Genomic DNA, 20500 nt, shown 5'->3' with positions numbered 1-20500 from the left:
TGTAATATCAAAGCGTACTAATAGTCTAACTTGATAATGATGGTGTCAATAATCTATATTAATAAGGGAATGGATGCCAGTATGTACAGTAAATACCCTGCATGACTGTTTTGCCAGCATGCACACGTATAAATATTAAATTATGGATAAAAGCCAGTGTGGGAAGTGAAAACTTTTCATACATCATACAATTAATTTTGACTTGACACTGTCTTAATGAATTAAATGAATAGTTTCAACCTTTAAGTAGTGTGAGCTATAGTCCAAGTCAAATTGTGATTGCGGTTGATTTGAAGTTCGATACCTGCAACGTTTAGCTATCGTTTCTATTAAACCTTGAAAGGGAACTCCAGCATCTTATGTTGCACGTCCATTGAGTTAGATGACTCTGTAGAGGCATTAAAACAAAAGCACAAGGGTCAAGCTGTCTTGACTTTAACTCCATATTATGGGTCAAGTTCAAAAGGAACTGGATCCTAAATTACCAACAATGCAACCAATAGCATCTTTTTGATGGACCCTCGCTGTTTGGTAAATGCCTATATCTTAGTTTATAAAACTAAAAGTGGTTTTTTTTATGACTATACAAAGCTTCTCCAGAGTGGCGTTATGGAAGGACATTAAATAACAGTTTCCACAGGCCGAGCAGTACTGCCCATGACTAATACCTTTGTGTCAGTAAGTCAGTGAAGTGACCTTTTAAAGTTTGGTCTCAACCCACCAATGAAACTTCTTCCTTCTTCCTCTTCCACTTTGCATCAATTCTTACAGGTCATACGTCACTGTTTCTCTAAAAAAAAAAAAAAAAAAAATGAATTGACACACTGCAGCCTTAACTGACTAACATGGTCTGCCATTTTTAATAAGACAACAGGTAATGATTGATTGATATTTTTTATGGCTCTATTTTCACTTCCATTCAATTACTTATGTAGTAAAAATTCTAATTGATATTTACTTTGGATTGTATGTTGGATTGTTTAAACAATATAAGTCATGAACAAGAATTTAGTCCTCTAAATGAATTGTGCAAAACTGGCCTAGACAGTTTTCTCTGCAAGAACACATTTCTAAGATACTGAAAGTAACGGCCATAATTTGACTCTCCAAATCGTCTGCTACAGTGTGTTGAGCATCAAGGATGCAACTTGCCCACTGATTTTCTCCTGCTGAGCAGATGTTGTTATGCTCTATGTATTGATGTTGATAGAAGGCTTAAGTGGGAAGTAAATTCTAGCTAGAGATGTGCAATGATCTCTTCTTGGAGATTGAAAGTACTTTTGATACATGTGCTCTGAACAAGGCTTTATAAATGTATGTTATGAAACAACGCCACACTGTGGCACTCTCATTTAAAATGATGGATTAACTTAATCAAGGCGTGTCTCTGTGAGCTGTTTCCAATTGATTTTACAATCAGTAGGAGTACAAAACACAGCAAACAACTCTCACTGTGGTACCTCCATAAATGGGCTGACTGTTCATAGGCAGTAATGGCAATATGAAAACAAAAATTTGTTTTTCAGTTTAATCTGTACACATGAACCCAATAAACCTCTCTGCCAAAACGCCAGTTTAAGTAAACCGTGTTGATGAAGCCTCAGGTTTGTATATGACAAAAGAAAAATGATATGGCTAAGATGTATATGATAATTTCTCTGACATCAAAACATTCCAATAATGCTGTGCGAAGAGAAGGCATCGCTGTCACTATTTTAGTTGCCACATAACAGTTACTCGTTTAACAGAAAAGTTGTTGCAGGTTTTCCATACTTACAAATATTGTACCTCTTTATTGCCGTAAAATCTTGATTTTATTTTGTTATGTTTGAAATATTATAAATAAACATTTACAGTGCAGAGAAACCTGAGCAGGTCTACCAAATGTGGTATGTGATGCAAAAAGCGAGGAAGGGTTTTGAGCGTTATTTATACACTCCAAGCAAAAACATGTTAAAAAAAAAAAAAAAAAAAAAAAAAATGCCGTTCCCTGCTATTTTGACTCACATAAGTTTTATTATGACATTGCTCTGTTGACTTAATGATGGAAATGCTGGCTATCATTCTTAAATTGCCTGTATGCACAAAGTCAATAACCAGTTCCTGTCTTTGAAAGCCTCATTGGGGGTGGGGGTATATTTCATTTAATGTTTTTGTAGAAATATCAAGTATGTGTTACCTAATCTTTTGTCAAAGTGTGTTGTAAAGGAAATGTGTATGCCATATACTTGGTATCATAATGGTCATTATTGAGGGTTTTATTCAACATATATGATTGACACAATAATTCAGATCAGGTTTTTTTGGTTACTTAATGACAGTAGGATTTCCGCAATGATGTAGTTTGCTTGCTCTTTTATTTTAAACAAGTCTTTCACACCTCAAGCAAATTCATCTGTCTTCACTTCCATGCAAACATAAATAAAATGAAAACGACACAAACTGGAAGAAGTTTGTTATTGATAGAAAACAAACTGTGAACCTTTTTTTTCTCATGTTGTCTCATTCCATTGTTTTGAAAATCAACATCACCATAATGAATCACATGCTGTGCTCATTTTACTTTTTAATTTCACTTCTTTGGTTAAATGAACAAAAACTGTTTTGACTTCCTCCTAAAATGGAGGCTTTATAAGTCAAACTGAAACACCAATCCTCGCAAGCAAGGCTTTGCAAAGTTTAATCTAGATCAATAATTGATGTTAAAATGTGTTATTGGTAATAATTATTATTTAATTGATTAAATGATATTCGATACAGTTGAATTTAGGTCAATAGAGAATATTAATAAAACACATTCAGTGTTTATTTTTGTTTAAAGAAGGGGTTGTTAAACTTCTTCAAAAACGTTTTTGATATTTTTGTTGAAATACATATTACATTACAATCAATGAATCAAATGCTCGGACTAAAAACAAACGGGGAAAAAAACGCTATTAGTGGCTGTGGAAGGACTGTGTTATCCTGCCTGTCTACCTGCGTGCCTAATCATATTCTGTCTTCCACAGGCTGTTAGTCGACACCTAAAATAGACATTTCTTTTGTTTGCGTTCATATTAATAATTTTAGGAGAGTGGCTTTGGAAGGAGTCCTGAATGGACGGGCTGTCAGGGTTGACAACTTTGTTGCTTGATTCAGTTACTTTTGGAGCCGTCTCTGCTAGCTACATTCTTTGGAAACAAACATAGAAAAGTGGGTGAGTTCAAATACACTTTCCTAGTTTTATTTTTGTTAATCGGCACCTGAAGACTATACAGGATCAGTGGTTTTTGAATTTCAACCTGCAAATTACAAGACAGTTTTTTATCAAAATCTGAATAATTTGGTTCATGACCAAACACCTGCTCTGACTAATCAGCCTCCACTGAACTTTATATTTACTGCTATTAGCAAGTATAAGCATGCCAACATGCTAAATTAAAAACATTACCTGCTAAACATCAACATGTTAGCATATAAATAAATAAAAAGAAACAAAAGACACTAAATATGACTTTAATTTAGCTAATTCTGTAGAACAAACTTAAAAAAAAAAATAGCTCAATACGCTTGAGGATAAAGTTGCTTCGCTGTAGTCAGTTGTGATGGATTGATGTAATGGACTGATGATGGATTGTTATTTCAGTGAGTTAATAGCGGTCATGTGAACGGTTTCTAACAGGTCTTTAAACGCCACATTCAGCCTGGGGTAAACTGAAGTGACAGAAACTCTTCACACCTCTACATGTTAGAGGCTGTGCAAATCCATTCATTCAACTGAGGGTGGACTGGAAGTTGGACAGAGTTTCCTTATTCAAGTGTTTCTGTGCTTCAATTTATTGAGTTTTCATAAACGTCCCAGCTAAATTTACCCACAACCATGAGGAAGTTTACTCTGCCATTACTCTACTTGTGTATAAAAGGACTTTCTGATTGATCTGTTTTTTCAAACTGATGAACTGTTTGGCCCAACTTGTCTCTTCAAACCTGTTCTTACGGAAGTCATCGATTACTTCCATTTTTAATTTGTTATAGGATTCAACTTGACTTCTTTTAAAAATAAAACACACTTGTTTATGTTTGCGATGAAATCATGAGCTTTCAGTTACAACAAAACCTTTTTTTCCGTCTGGTACATTCTGCAATATTGACAGGTTCTGTAGTGAGTGTTCAATATGCAGCATGTAGAAGCAGATGAGGACAAACATGTAGCCATTTTTCAGCTAAATATAGTTATAGTCATAATCTACCATTTCAAAGTGTCAACAGGAAGTTATTAGAAAGAATATGGTGCTGCCATGTAAGGCAATGTTTAAATGAATGATCACTTCCGAGACTTTTCCGAGAACACAACTTAAAGATGTTGCACAATAAACCATAAAAAACATACTGTTAGAAATGAAGAGGTTCTTGCAGTTGAATTAAGAACTAGGATAAAAATAAATATTAAACTTTTTTATATGCCAGTATTTCATGCACTTAATTAAAGACGGCAGTTGTAATACAGACCATTCACATGCGTGCACATCCACCACCCTCCCACTATGCACATGTCTGTGCTGTATTGTGCATTACAATGTAGAAGGATAGTTGGTAGATGAGATACTTGGTTTCATAAGGTGACACTATTTTCTATATTTTCTACTTCCCCTTTCTCTGAGTTCCTCACCCATTCACTGTCCTGAAGATAATAAATAAAAAGCAACATCGTTTTATTTAATTATTCAGTCTTAAAGTTGCACATTGTCAACTTGATAAAGAGTATTTATTTATATAAACATTTCCACACATTTGAGAGATTTGTGAGTGTGGCAGTCTAATGAAGGCCAGCAGTGTGAAGAGACACTTCCTTGAAAATAGTTGCAGCGCAAAGAGGAACAAAGTACAAAAGGAAGACGAAGAGAGGAAGAGTCAGTTCAGAGCAGAGACACAGAGCAGAGATCACTGTGGTGAGAAGAGAACAGGAGATCAAGAGGAAAAGAGGTAAAACACAACTTTTACCTTACTTTTTAAAACATCTTCTAAAATTATAAATGGAAACTGTAGAAATTATTTTTCACTTACCAATGTCGTAAAAAAAGGTTTTTAGAATTTGTCGCTTTACTTTAAACTAATGTGTGCTTTTCATTGGTGGGCATTGTAGATAAAGCAGCTACAGATATTTTAAGTTCATTTATTTAGCATTTTTATGGAACATATATTAGAAAGTGCTTGGAAATAAAACATTTTGTGGAACTCAAGACACGGACTGTCTCAATCATCAAATCAGGATGTTTGTTCTCATCTGGGCGACTCTGCTTTTCTCTGTGAGAGGCATCACTGCTGATACAGGTTTGCATCTTTATGATGATCATGTTATGATGCAAACAATAAAGATATTAAAAAAAGAGATTGCAACAATTTGACTACATCATTACATGTGAGAGTTCTGCATACAAATAATACCTACTTATTTAATGTATCTAGTTTCCTAAATAATTTTTCTGTTGTAGTAAATGTGGAGCTCATGAGTAACGTTATAGTTAGTAGCCAGGTAGTTGGTACTTGTTGGGATTTGTTTCCATCCTTGCTTTGCATTTTTTTGCTTTGTAATCCACAAATGACTTGTGCTACATGTTGTCTTTTTGCATCTTATGAATGCCAAATGGTTTGTGAGTCATGTATTTGAAATATGATACTGTACATTTTTGCTCAATGCTTGAAATGGTTTGGTGGTTTCTCAAGATTACAAGATTTATTTTGAAAAAACCCCCTAATTTAGAGTACTTCCCTTTTAAAAAACTTTCACATTACCTCAAAGTTGGGCAGATGATTTAAAAATAAATAAGCAAACAAAAAACACTTTTCATCATTCAATGTTGAAGGTACAAATGTCTCATTAATGATATGATACACATATATATTGATATAATGAGATTATAAGCGTGAAGAAGCCTGTCGGTCACAGGAGAGGAGAAATGTTGCTCAGCGTTGTGGGGAAACCTTGTTGTTGCACAAACGGAGAAGAAATAGAAATTGAGGAGAGGAAGAGTCAGTTAAAGGAAGAAACACTCTACATTGATCACTGTCAGAGAAGAGAGCACGAGAGCGAGACAGGAAAAGGTAAAGCACAACATTTATAGTTATGTTTACATTTTCTTTTCAACTGTAATTGTAAGTTGTTTAACTGATTCATTCTTGCGGTTGTCTTTCAACATTACTGGATTTACTGGTTAAGTAAAGGGGGACTATGAGAAAGAGTGCTTGGGGACGAGAGTATTCATTTATATTTGTCACAGTTGGTGGTGAATTCAGTAAAAAGGTTCAGTTGTCCCAAAGCTACAGTTGCTGTAAAGATTATCTTAAAAATATTCACTAACAGTATAAAGGATCTTTTTGAGATCAGATGTTGCAACTATGGAATAACTGAACGTGCGACGTCCTGCATTAAGCTCTGTGATGTCAGCTGTGGAGCTTCTTTGGTTCAGTTCCTCTTATGTTTATTGCACTTTCAGTGTAAAGTTTGTCCTCTGGAGGGAGACACTGACTGTCTCAATCATCAAATCAGGATGTTTGTTCTCATCTGGGCGACTCTGCTTTTCTCTGTGAGAGACAACAATGCTGTCACAGGTATGCATCTAAATTATAATCTTATTATCATGCCTGTATGAGAGATTTGAAGCATGAACAAAATAGATGGCAATAACGATGAATGTCTTTATGTTTACCTGACACGCTGTCACATTACGAGAAGTTAGTTCTCCTAAGCATTTATTTACATTCTTTGAAACTCAGACTTGCATAAACAGGTATTTAAATGTCTGTTTTGTTTTTCATATTAATCATGGATGAAGAAACTGAGTTTAATACGGAAATGTTCTGTTGTCTGATCAAAATTGCTTCCAACAGCAAATGATATGAAACCAAAGCATAATTTATTAAATCATTATTTTCTAAATACTAGGGTCTATTTTCATATTAAAATAACCCGGATCCATGTTTTTTTCACTGTTTCCATTAACAGGTGAATCGGTGGGGGAAATAACAAGGTGTGACAGAGGATTCTGTATCACTCTCAGAGGAGGAGAAGTAACAGCAGAGGCTGGACTCTGTGTTGTGATACCGTGTTCTTTCACCACTGGTTATGGCTTTACACCTCAACATATGGTGTGGTACAAATGTGAACCATCTAAATATAGTTGTGGTGATTCAGACATGATACTCCACACTAACAAGAACAACAAAAAAGTTCAGTCTGGGTTTATGGGAAGAGTTTCACTGTTGGAGCCTGACGTGAGTCAGAGGAACTGCAGCATCATCATCAATGACCTCACTGAGTCAGACTCTGGATCATATCAGTTCAGAGTTAATGGTTTCCAGTATGGGAATAATGATAGATATACATTCTATCAAAGAGCAACTGTCTCTGTTAAAGGTATGAAGCACTACAACAAATACACACTGTGAAGATGTTCATTCTATTCAACATATTTGCTGTATTTATAGTCTGAATGGAGAATGAAATAATGTTTGGCATTTGTCGACCTCTGTGGGCAACAAGTAGAAACTGCGACATTTCCTGATACAACTCCTACTTATTGTCCCATCGAGATGTTTAACAAAGTATCAGATTGTTTTAGTCAGAAGTTAAATTTATCATGACCTTCAGCCTGATCACCTGATTCCACTCATTGACATCTCTCACTTTAGGTCTGACCCAGAAGCCCACAGTGATGGTTCCTCCTCTGACAGAGGGACAGCAGACCACACTGACCTGCACTGCTCCTGGTCTCTGCTCTGGATCTGATCCTAAAGTCACCTGGACGTGGAGAGGAGCAGGAAACATCACTGCTTTCATGACTGAGAATGTGACTGCTGTCACAAAGAGACACAGCTCAACTTTGACCTTTAACCCTTCAGCTGAACAACACGGCTCCAATGTCACCTGTAAGGTCAGCTTCACAAACAACATCAGTACAGAGGAGACAGTGACTCTGAATGTGACCTGTGAGTATAGCACATACTGCACTTTATTATTACCTTTACTTTTTACTATCTAAAATATTTACGAAGAGATGTGCTCTCATGTAATTTTGGATGTTTTTCTGAGCTGTGTTCAACAGTGTTTGTGCAGGAAAAGTTAGAAATCTGTGTGTCAATCAATGTAATACTGGAGATGAACAGATTGCCGATTTCCGACTTTGTCTGACCTGCTGATTCTGTTTTTTGTCAAATCCAATTTTCTTTCTGAGAGCTATAATTGACTTACCTTCTTTTTTTTACCATCTCTGAATCGTCCCCAAATAATCTTTCGACCGTCCCGAAGTCAATGACACAATTCAAATGATAAGGCAATTAATTGAAAAAAATACATTTAAAATACTTGCTTGGATTAAAATCAAATCTTTGTATTAGTAGTTTTAATTATGTTTAATAAGCTGATTAAAGCTATTGGTAGGAAGTTGAGCATGTCACAACTCCCTCTTAAATTCCTATTTTATATTGAGGTAAAATCGTCTCCTTCAAACAACAGTTTTCATTCAATTTTCTTGCCAACGAACTAAATTTTACAAGATGGCATTCTAACACATCATCATAATAATAATAATAATAATAATAATAATAAATATTGATTGGTTTATCTCTGTATAAAACAGTGTGTCATTTGGTCCCATAGATGTGAAAGAATTTAAAATCACTGGGAATACAAGTGTGAAGGAGGGTGAGACTCTGAATCTCACCTGCAGTGTTGAAAGTTTCCCTCCATCTCTCATCACGTGGACAAAATCTTCTGAGGAAAACTTTCTGAATGGATCAGAAACGAATTGGGAGAACAACACCGCGATCTTCATGCAGAGAGAAAGTGGAATGGGCACTTTTTCCATCTCTAATGTGACAACAGAGGATTCAGGACTGTACATCTGCAGAGCAAAGTATCTGAATAAAACCCTGGTGGAAAGGGTTGATGTAACAGTCATATGTAAGTACATTGTACAGCTGTTCTAAGGGAGGAAAATGTATTTTAGTATTTTTACTCTTTCATGTTTTAATCAAGTAACTTCATCTATGTTTAGAACAGAGAACAACCTTGATAAGCCTTCTTAATTAATCCTTAATGACTTCCACTGTCCCCAAACTTCAAATATATGTGGGACCACCTCAATGTGCATTTTCAATAAAAATATGTACTGTATTTGCTTTAGAATCATAAAAACTTGTGTTGTCTTTTCAAACCAGTATGTTTAGAGTCTGAAAATCTTTAGATGTTGGCGCCCTCCCATGGTAGTAAATAAGAACAGACAATGCATTAATGAAATCACAAAATATCTTGCATCTGTTTCCAACCTCCTCACCATATCTTAACTTGAAATAATTTATTAATAATTGTGCTTCACAGATATGAAGGAACCTGTTATCACTGGAAATACAACTGTTGAGAAGGGAGATGCTCTGAATTTAACCTGTAGCGTTGAAAGTTTTCCTCCATCTCATATCAAATGGACTGTATTTGGCTCCAACGAGAAGCTGCACAATGGACTTGACCCCGACCTGCAGAACGACACTGGATCAGCCACACTTTTCATCCCTAATGTGACGGCAGAATATTCCGGACAGTACGTCTGTACAACACAACACCTGGACAAGACTGTGACTACATATGCTGATGTAACCGTTACTTGTAAGTAGATTTTACTGAAAGGAAGTTTACGTTCACACTTCACACTATCAGCCTTTTGTTGTGACATTCAGTTTGTATTTTTAATCTGTAGTTGTTGTAAATGCAGGGGTACAAACCCAAATGACCTTGATCAAAATCAAACCCGGATTATTCTCTCATGCACACAAATGCACACATATGAACACACGCACACACACACACACACACACACACACACACACACACACACACACACACACACACACACACACACACACACACACACACAACACACACACATACACACACTCTTATTCTTATTTCTTTCTATTTTTGTTGTTTATAATGTTTTGTTATTATAAATCATATCTTGTAAACATTCTTCAACAATATGTCATAACATATGTATATTCTTTTTGTATGAGTTATAGTATTGTGATTTTTTTTATATTATTTAGGTGGAGGCTTCAAATAAGCCCAGTGGGCTTTCTGCCTCTTCCTGCCTTGTAATATTATTTATCTATGTAATGTTTTTATCTTTTTCAATTGTGCAAATAAAATAAAAAAATAAAATAAATAAACATTGTGATTCTGCTTGTGTGCTTACAGGGTTTTCAAAGATCTTAAAAAACTCTGGGTGTGTGGTTCAGTCGGAGGTCCTGACCTGTGTGTGCATCAGTGAGGGGTTTCCATTACCCACCATCAAATGGCCGCTGTTGGAGAACCACACTGAGTACTCTGTCATCACCACTGTGTCAAACCACACAGTCAACAGCACCGCCACTCTAACTGTAAAAGACCAGCAACACTTCTGTTAATTGTGTCAGCAGCAATGAAATTGGGGAAGCTAAAGAAAACCTCATCATTCACATACAAATGTCAGAACAAGATGGTAAGTGTTCTCAACTAAAACAGTTAAGCTACTGTAGACCACTGCTTCATGACATCTTAACCCTCATTTTTTCCACTGTGACCTTTTGTATTTGTCTGTCAGAAGAAAATAAAAATATGGTATATTAGCGTTCAGAACGACACAGACAGACATTTTTATCTTTTGTTCCCCTTCATTGCAGATGAGTCCAAAGATCTAGTTTCATGGTTGGAAGTCATCATTGCCTTTTCGATTGGTGCAATTCTTTCAGCAGTCATTTTCTGTTTGATCACAAAATGCCACAGGTACACTATTAAATCAAAATATTAATTTGTTACTGCTGTTTGTGAATAATATACCTTAATAAATGTTAATTTGTTACCATTTAAAACAAATTTTCACAGAAAAAATCAGAAGATCTCCAGAAAGCTGGATGGAACTGTGGAGATGGTGACCAGTCTAGAGGATCCACTGGTATTTCTATTCATTCTGCTCAAAATGTTGTGATCACCGGTGATGTTGATGTTTTTCTTCTTTCATGATAGTGACTATTTTAACAGAGACAAAAAAGTAATTCAGACACCAAATGTATATTTACATTTTAAATAGTTTTGGCACCTAATTAAGAAAAATGAAATGATTAAAAGTAACGTAAGTCGATATCCTCAGAGTGTTAGATGCCAATGGAGAATATTGTTGTAAAAAATACTATGTGGCGTTTATACTATATAGATGTGTATATATATATATATATATATATATATTTTTTTTTTTTTTTTTTTTTTTTTAAAGTATACATGGACATTACATTCAACTTAGACTGTCCCAAAAATACAGCACATAAGGATGAAGGTTGTTGAAGTAATATAAGTGTTTAAGGGCATAAAGCTTCAAACTGATTTTTTTAAACGGTACTGTTTCATTCATGTAGCGGCTTCTAAATTAGTTGTATAATTACATTGTACCTGACAGATAGATGCTGGTCAAACAGTCGAGGATGATCAGACCTACTACCAAGAGTTAGCCGAAGGAGAAGAAGGAGCTGCGGCGGCAGAGCAAGCAGCCCCTGATCTCAATGGTGGACCTACAGATGTGGAGTACGCCAGCATTGATTTCTCCCTGTTGAAAAGAAAGAATCCCAGAGAGGCAGCAAAGAAGAAAGAGACCACAGAGACAGAGTACGCTGAAATCAAGAAAGAAGTAAAAGAGGAAACAGAAAACAATGGCGGAGAGGAAGGTTGTGTCTTGGAGGGGGTGATGATCATGGAGGATGAAGAGACTAAGCATTGTGTCCCTGCAGAGGACGACGGGGAGGACGCTGAAGTGTACTCTAACGTGAAGGATATAATGTCTGAGATTTAAGGACTGTTGCATTGTAGAGTTGCTTGAGGATAAAGTTGCTTCGCTGTAGTCAGTTGTGATGGATTGATGTAATGGACTGATGATGGATTGTTATTTCAGTGAGTTAATGGCGGTCATGTGAACGGTTTCTAACAACTTTGGTCTTTAAATGCCACATTCAGCCTGTGGTAAACTGAAGTGACAGAAACTCTTCACACCTCTACATGTTAGAGGCTGTGCAAATCCATTCATTCAACTGAGGGTGGACTGGAAGTTGGACAGAGTTTCCTTATTCAAGTGTTATTGTTTACTCCGCCATTACTCCAGTGGCGTATAAAGGGACAACCACCTCCATCCTCTCTGCTTCAGAGAGCTGAAGTGTACTTACGTTAGATACATATTGTTTAACCAGGATAAGCATGTGCCTTCAGAGTCTCTCTGGTCAGCCCAAAGCTCTTCTGAATGGCCCACATTTCTCTGCCTGGGGGGGATGAGGTGTCTCTTATCAGCGTGGTTCAAAGGATGACAACATCGGTCTGTCTGATGATCTGTTTGTCCGACCACTTTGGGCCAGACTGAAATATCTCAACAACTATTGGATGGATTCCCATTTAATGTTATTCATGTTCCCCAGGGGATGTACCCCAATGACTTTGTTCACCCTGTGACTTTTCCTCTTGCTCCACCATCAGGTTGGACTGTGTTTTTTAAGTAACTGTCGAGACAGCTATTGGATGGATTGTCATGAAATCTGGTAGAGACATAACATTTTATTAACTTTTGTTATATCTGAACCTTTTTTTCACTTTTGTTAAAAGAACAAATCTCTGCAAAAGTAATTAGTTTCCCATCCGCTTCTGTTATGTTTTGTTTAATGGCAATTAACCAATGATAGCCTGCTTACATGCTAAACTAAGATTGTAAAAATGGTAAAATTCTACATGCTAAACATCAGCATGTTAGCATTGTATTGTAAGTAATTTAGCAACTGACGTTGGCATTTAGTTTAAAGCACCACTGCATTTGACAGAGCCACTGTCATTGCAAAGCTAATATGAGGATTTGGCAGAACAGGTAAACAATTCAAATGGGGATGTTCCAACGTTATACTTCCTCTGATTTGTAGTGGAGGGTAGTGACACAGAGCAAATTTCATACTTAAAAGAAGAACTTTTGTAGATAACCAGTGAGCTGTCTAACTCAGACTGCTTTATATAGCTTCAGCTGAACTTAATGATGATGTTTTCACAGAATAAGGACTGTAGATGTTGTCTCCATCTATCACAGTGGAATTGACTTTGGATGGGCTGTCTTCAGGGCCAGTATGGACAGGAACAACAATTGCAAAAATGTAGATGTACATATGCATGTTAGTATTGTTTCAAGACAGTTTTGAAAAAAAGTTACACCCTCCTTTAAACTGCATTTATTTTTACATAAAATACATTGTTAAACTACAAATTGTAGATTAGCTTGCCAATTTAAATTAAAAAAACTGATTGATCTGTGTTTTAAAACTGATAAAATGTTTTGTCCAATTTGTCTCTATAACCCGGTTAATGTCCTTGTTAAGGAAGTCATCGAGTGTTCTTACTTCCCTTTTTAATTTGTTACAGGATTCAACTTGACTGCTTTTAACCAGAAAACACACTCATTTATAGTAAAGACGGAAGTTGCAATAGAGGACATTCACATGCGTGCACATCCACCACCCTCCCACTATGCACATGTCTGTGCTGTATTGTGCATTACAATGTAGAAGGATAGTTGGTAGATGAGATATTTGGTTTCTTAAGGTGACACTTTTTTCTCAAGCACACATATGGTACTTCCCCTTTCTCATTCACTGTCCTGAAGATAATTAAAAAAACCAAGATCGTTATATTTCATTATTCAGTGTTAAAGTCGCACATCATCAACTTGATAAACAGTATTTATTCATATTAACATTTTCACACATTCGAGAGATTTGTGAGTGTGGCAGTCTAATGAAGGCCAGCAGTGTGAAGAGAAACTTCCTTGAAAATTGTTGCAGAGCAAAGAGGAACAAAGTACAAAAGGTAGACGAAGAGAGGAAGAGTCAGTTCAGAGCAGAGACACGGAGCAGAGATCACTGTGGTGAGAAGAGAACAGGAGATCAAGAGGAAAAGAGGTAAAACACAACTTTTACCTTACTTTTTAAAACCAACTTTTATATTATAAATGGAAAGTGTAGAAATTATTCCTCCAATCATTCTGTCATGAAAAAATGCTTTTTAGAATTCATCACTTAACTTGTAAACTAATGTGTGCTTTTCATTGGTGGGCATTGTAGATAAAGCAGCTACAGATATTTTAAGTTCATTTATTTAGCAGTTTTATGGAACATATATTACAAAGTTCTTGGAAATAAAACATTTTGTGGGACTCACAACCCTCAAGATGATGTTAGACAAATGTATCAATGTGACCAAAGAAAACGTGAACCTGCAACATCATGTATTTAAATCTGTGCTGTCAACCGTGGAGATTTTTCAGCTCCAGTTTCATCAAGTGAAACATTTGAATGTTAAGAATGTTTGTACTTCTGACAGGAAAAGAAACGGACTGTCTCAATCATCAAATCAGGATGTTTGTTCTCATCTGGGCGACTCTGCTTTTCTCTGTGAGAGGCATCACTGCTGATACAGGTTTGCATCTTTTATTATGATCTTGTTATGATGCCAACAATAAAGATATTATAAAGAGAGCATCAGTTTGCCGTGATAAATGTCCTCATAAGAGACATTACTCAAAGCATCTATTGACTCAGCTGGGTGCTTTGGGATGAATAGACGTATTTGTATAATATTGAGTATAATTGACTTGTTTTATGAAGTTATTTTTGTAAAGACACATGTTAAATGCTGAAAACAGCAGTTTTGTAAAACAAATACACTTCCAGTAGTAGCCTTCCTTCACCATTTATTAAATATCATGAAGTATTGTCAAGATTTAAATATCTACTTTCCCTGCTTTTGTCTCACTGTTTCCATTAACAGGTGCTTCAGTGGGGGAAATAACACGGTGTCTAGAACAATTCTGTATCACTCTCACAGGAGGAGAAATAAAAGCAGAGGCTGGACTCTGTGTTGTGATACCGTGTTCTTTCAGCAGTACTAATGCCTTTACACTTCAACATATGTTGTTTATGAAATGTGAACCATATACAAAAACTTGTGAGGAGTCGGACATGATATTCAGCACTTACAAGAACAATCAAGTTCAGTCTGGGTTTATGGGACGAGTTTCACTGTTGGAGCCTGACATGAGTCAGAGGAACTGCAGCATCATCATCAATGACCTCACTGAGTCAGACTCTGGATCATATCAGCTCAGAATTGAGTATTCCCAGTATAATAACAACAAGGGATTTACATTCCAGCTAAAATCAACTGTCTCTGTTAAAGGTATGAAGCACTACAACAAATACACACTGTGAAGATGTTCATTCTATTCAACATATCTGCTGTATTTATAGTCTGAATGGAGAATTAAATAATGTTTGGCATTTGTCGACCTCTGTGGGCAACAAGTAGGAACTGCGGCAATTCCTGATACAACTCCTACTTATTGCCCCATCGAGATATTTAACAAAGTATCAGATTGTTTTAGTCAGAAGTTAAATTAATGGTGACTTTCAGCCTGATCACCTGATTCCACTCATTGACATCTCTCACTTTAGGTCTGACCCAGAAGCCCACAGTGATGGTTCCTCCTCTGACAGAGGGACAGCAGACCACACTGACCTGCACTGCTCCTGGTCTCTGCTCTGGATCTGATCCTAAAGTCACCTGGACGTGGAGAGGAGCAGGAGAAAAGACCTCGCACATCACAGGAAACATCACTGCTTTCAAGACTGAGGATCTGACTGCTGTCACAAAGAGACACAGCTCAACTTTGACCTTTAACCCTTCAGCTGAACAACACGGCTCCAACGTCACCTGTAAGGTCAGCTTCACAAACAACATCACTACAGAGGAGACAGTGACTCTGAATGTGACCTGTGAGTATAGCACATCCTGCACTTTATTATTACCTTTACTTTTACAATCTAAAATATTTACTAAGAGATGTGCTCTCATGTCATTTCAGATTTTTTCTAAGTTTGTGTTGAATTTTCCACATCAACAGTGTTTGGTCAGAAAAGTTGTAAATTTTGATCCAATTTTGTCTGACCTGCCGATTCCATTTTTTCACAGATTACGATTTTCTTTCTTAGAGCTATAATTGACAGCAAGGCTCCAGACTTACTTTTTCTTTTTTCTTTTTACACCATCTCTGGACTGCCCCAAAAATATTTCAACAATCACAAAGTCAGTGTAAACTGTCATGAAATCAAAATTACAACATCAACAGTGTTCTTGCCGAAATGTTGGGAATTCGCAGGCATTAGAACATTGTATAGATAGATTTGAACAAAGTCAAGATCCGAACAACGACACTGGAACAGCCACACGTGTCATCCTTAAGGTGCCAAAATAATATTTTGGACAATACATCTGCACAACAAAACATCTGAACACCACCCTTCCCTGCAGGTTTGTGAGGAGGTGTTAAGCTTTAGAAATTAACCTCCGTGAAACAATCAGAAAATAACGTTGTATTCTTCTGATTTATGGCTTTGTTCTCTCTGTTTTTGGCTTTCCCTCTCTTTATTCACTCTCTCGTTGAGCCAGAGAGGAGGGGGAATTTTTTTTTTTCTCATATTGAGTTTTAACCAACATAATCCTTTCATAAAAAAGTTTTTACACTTATTGAGTGTTTTTAAGACTCCCAGCTGGTTTTCAGCCTATTTAGGATAAAATAAATTGTCAGACAAATTCTTAAAGTTTTTCAAAATGTTTGTCTTAAAGATGTGAAGAAACCTGTGATCACCGGAATGACAACTGTTAAGGAGGGTGATGCTCTACATCTAACCTGCAGTGTTGAGAGTTCCCCCCCTCTGTTATCACCTGGACTAAACTTGGCTCCAACAAAAACCTGCAAAGTGAAAATACAAGCGTCCTGAAGAACAACACTGGAACAGCCACTCTCATCATCCTTAATGTGACAGCAGAATGTTCTGGAGAGTACATCTGTACAGCAAAGCACCAGAACACTACTCTGACCACACCTGCTGAAGTAAATGTAAAATGTAAGTAGGCTGTACTAGTCTAGTTTAAAAGATGTTCATATTGTTTTACTGCATGTTTACTCTGTTGATGAGTTTTTTCCTTTGTGTTTGCAGTTCATCCAAAGGTCTTCAGTAGCTCTGCATGTGAGGTTCAGTCGGAGGTCCTGACCTGTGTGTGCATCAGTGAGGGTTTCCCTTTACCCACCATCAAATGGCCGATGTTGGAGACTCACACTGAATACTCTTTCACTACCAATAAGTCAAACCACAACGTCATCAGCTTCGCCGAATCTGTAAAAGATCTCAACTCCACCACTGTTGAGTGTGTCAGCAGCAATGAAATTGGGGAAGCAAAAGAGAACCTCACAGTCAGAACAAAGGAGTTAAAAAGAGACGATAATTGTTTAAAGAACAATTTGTTGAGCTGATTTTATGAAAATTAATTTTATGTTGAACATTCTAAAAATATGAATCCTATCTAATAAACTACATGTACTTTTACTTGTTTCTTATGGCCTTCAGCTGTAATAGAAACCCCACTACCGGCCATCATTCGAATACTTTTGAGTAATTCCATCTATGTCATCTTTGGTATTTCAATTACAGCTAACAATGCTTAAATGGGAGTGTATAATTCACCTGTAGCCATTGAGTGTACAGCTTTAGTAACACTTAAAGAGTTATGGAATCTACATGATGTCATTTGTAACAGCAGATCAACATGGACCAGGTGCAGAGCTTCCCTGGATCGTCGTCGCTGTAGTTTCTCTCCTTCTGAATATCATCTGCATAATCCTCCTGATGTTCCTTTGGTATGTCAAGACTTCATGATCGTTCTGTTAATGCTGTTAAGACTTTTAGACAACAAATCATGTCTCCTCTTTCTTCTCTCTAAAGGAACACAAGGAAAAAGGTGAAACCAAACGAAGAGGACAGAACTTACATGTCACTGAAGAAAACAGACCAATCACCAGAGTATGATGTTATTGTTTAACCTCTTCACTAGCAAGTGTCAGCTTCACCTGAGTGTAGAACAAAATGGTGCTTCCATACTTCCATTCAACATGTGTATAATTTATGAAAATGGCATTTCTTAGAGTTCTTTTTAATTTAACTGTACATTTTGGAAATATTTTTTTGCTTTTATTTTTAATTCACATTCCACTCAGTATTTTATTGGGCTGATGCTTATGATGATGTTTATCATGATTTATGATTTTTATTTGATTTACATTTATTTAGTCACATATCACAACCAATAAAAAGTCATTACGGCTAGAGTACCAGACTAAATGGCACTTTTGTTATAAAGTAAAAGATAAAGCACCTAAGGTAACTGTTATAGTTGTTTAGGTATTCCTATAATGCATGAATATTAATTATCTTTTAAACCCACAACTTAAACTTGCTATTCAACACATAACTGATTACTGTTGTCGGTTTTTTCATACATGACCAATATTATTTTAATTTGATCATCATTACCCAACTGACACTGCCGATATTAGCCAGTATCACAGACCATTTACAGTAGGTCAAGTTTGATTGTGTACAATATGTACTGTGTATTATTGAAGGAACATAAAAATAAGCTATAAAGTGACAAATGTAATACTATATTAATAATGATAAAATATAATTAGATATTAGTTTCAATAATCATCAATAATCAATCATTTTATAAGTATGCTTTGTGAGGTGCTTCCAAATAATATTGTTCAGTTTTTCCTCCCTGAATTTACCAGCTTATGAGTAGCATGCATTGAATTCTTTTAAATGTATTCAAATTAGTAATTTGTTGACCAAAGGCCACCACTCTGGAACAATCTCCCTGAAGAGATCAGAATGGCGTGGTCCTCATCCTCTTTTTAATCCCTCATAAAAACTGTGTGCTTTCATAGGGTTTGCGGCCTGAGTTTCCCTTTTATCTGTTTAGTCACTACTTAAAACCTATAAAAAATACCAAGGCAGTCTCTTAACATTCATTTTTTGTTTTCGTTCTATTGTTTAACTTACCCTTTCCCATATTTAGCTCCTTTGTAATATTTTATAACGTTTAAACGGTTTTATAATGTTGTTTCCATTGATTGTCTGATGTTTCATTTGTAACTTTGTTTTGAAAAGTGCGATATAAATAAACTTTATAATATTACTAATTATTATCGTTATTGTTTTGCTATTATTCTTATTCTTATCATTATCATTCTTCTTCTTCTTCTTCTTCTTCTTCTTCTTCTTCTTCTTCTTCTTCTTATTCTTATTATTATTATTAGTAGTAGTAGTAGTAAATACTATTATTATCATCAACATCCAAGACAGATTAATGGTATAAAAGCAGCATTCAATAATTCATTATAATGATGATAATTATTATTATATAAGTATTTGGTTGGTATCTGTATTTGCATGGTTCTGTACATAGTTTTTCTTCTTTGTTCTACTCTGTTTATTGTTCTTTTGGCTTGTGTTATGTTTAATTGCACGATTTTTCTTGCTGCGTTGAACCCTCAGGGCCACCGGATTTTAGAGTCACGTCACTAAAGGCAGGTAACTGAAGGTCAAGTTGGTATCAATTGATTAGTAACCTCATCGGATATTTAGAAACATTTGAGAGAAAACAAGTGTTCGAAACTTTGAAAAACAATGAAAGACAGAAACATCCCTCAAATGAAAAAGTTAGGATAGCTACATACGTTTCTGTATTGCTAATGTTATCAACTCTGTGTTTTTGTAAGATTAGGATATTTCAGACTAAATAACAATGAAGCATCTGCTTTGGAAGGCTAAACCCCCAGTTGGATTCATTTTTACATGGTTAATGGACATTTTGCCAACGTGAAAGACAGGTTGCAGTTCTTCAGACAGCGGCCGTTAAAACAAACACCCACTTAACTGTGGCCTTCCTGATGGGAAAACATCCAGTTTAGCTAATGTCAGTAACATGCCATTGTTGATGATTCTGTGCTGCAACAAGTATTAAGATCCTTTACTTAAATATAAGTAGCAAATAAACAGTGTAAACTACATCATTACATGTGAGAGTTCTGCATACAAATAATACCTACTTATTTAATGTATCTAGTTTCCTAAATCATTTTTCTGTTGTAGTAAATGTGGAGCTCATGAGTAACGTTATAGATACTTTATATGTTACCAGTGCAGTGTCTGTTTAAAACATGTCTGTTCAGAGAGGGTCTAATAATTGGCCTGTGTTGTTTCTGCTTGTAGCTTTCTTCAGAACCGCTCATACACACAACTTTACTCTGCACTTTCTCAGCAATACACAAGCCATGAAATACAGTAGTTGCTTTAAACATTCAAGTCGCAGCTACTCACGATCAGAAACACCGGTGAAATACACTTTGGGTAAAAACACCAGGGACAGACTTCACCGTCAGGTATGACAGGAATCCTGTTACACAGTTAAATTATATGAAAAATCTTCACTTGCGTGACTATTTTAACTCATTGTACCGCGAAATACCTTACAAAAGTGCCCAAAGTAATCATAAAAAGATGCAAATCAACTATATGCTAC

General features: G+C 36.0%; 2 protein-coding genes across 2 annotated transcripts in view; both read left to right on the top strand.

The window, feature by feature from the left end:
- Nucleotides 1–5719: 5719 nt before the first annotated feature.
- On the top strand, nucleotides 5720–10434 carry LOC129109336 (sialic acid-binding Ig-like lectin 14). The gene is made up of 7 exons (XM_054621372.1): nucleotides 5720–6081; nucleotides 6474–6588; nucleotides 6983–7393; nucleotides 7669–7965; nucleotides 8636–8938; nucleotides 9356–9637; nucleotides 10226–10434. The coding sequence occupies exons 2-7, from the start codon at nucleotides 6528–6530 to the stop codon at nucleotides 10432–10434; spliced, it is 1563 nt and encodes a 520-aa protein (XP_054477347.1). The 5' UTR covers nucleotides 5720–6081; nucleotides 6474–6527.
- A 3973-nt stretch (nucleotides 10435–14407) lies between these two features.
- The window catches only part of LOC129109334 (sialic acid-binding Ig-like lectin 10), a 37570-nt gene continuing 31477 nt past the window's right edge, over nucleotides 14408–20500 (top strand). Inside the window, exon 1 of the mRNA XM_054621370.1 lies at nucleotides 14408–14497. The gene's annotated coding sequence lies outside the window, so the exon portion shown is untranslated. The remainder of the gene's footprint in view (nucleotides 14498–20500) is intronic.

Source organism: Anoplopoma fimbria, chromosome 20 (genome assembly GCF_027596085.1).
Source record: "Anoplopoma fimbria isolate UVic2021 breed Golden Eagle Sablefish chromosome 20, Afim_UVic_2022, whole genome shotgun sequence".
NCBI classification, from domain to species: Eukaryota; Metazoa; Chordata; class Actinopteri; order Perciformes; family Anoplopomatidae; genus Anoplopoma; species Anoplopoma fimbria.
This window is presented reverse-complemented; position numbering and strand designations above follow the sequence as displayed.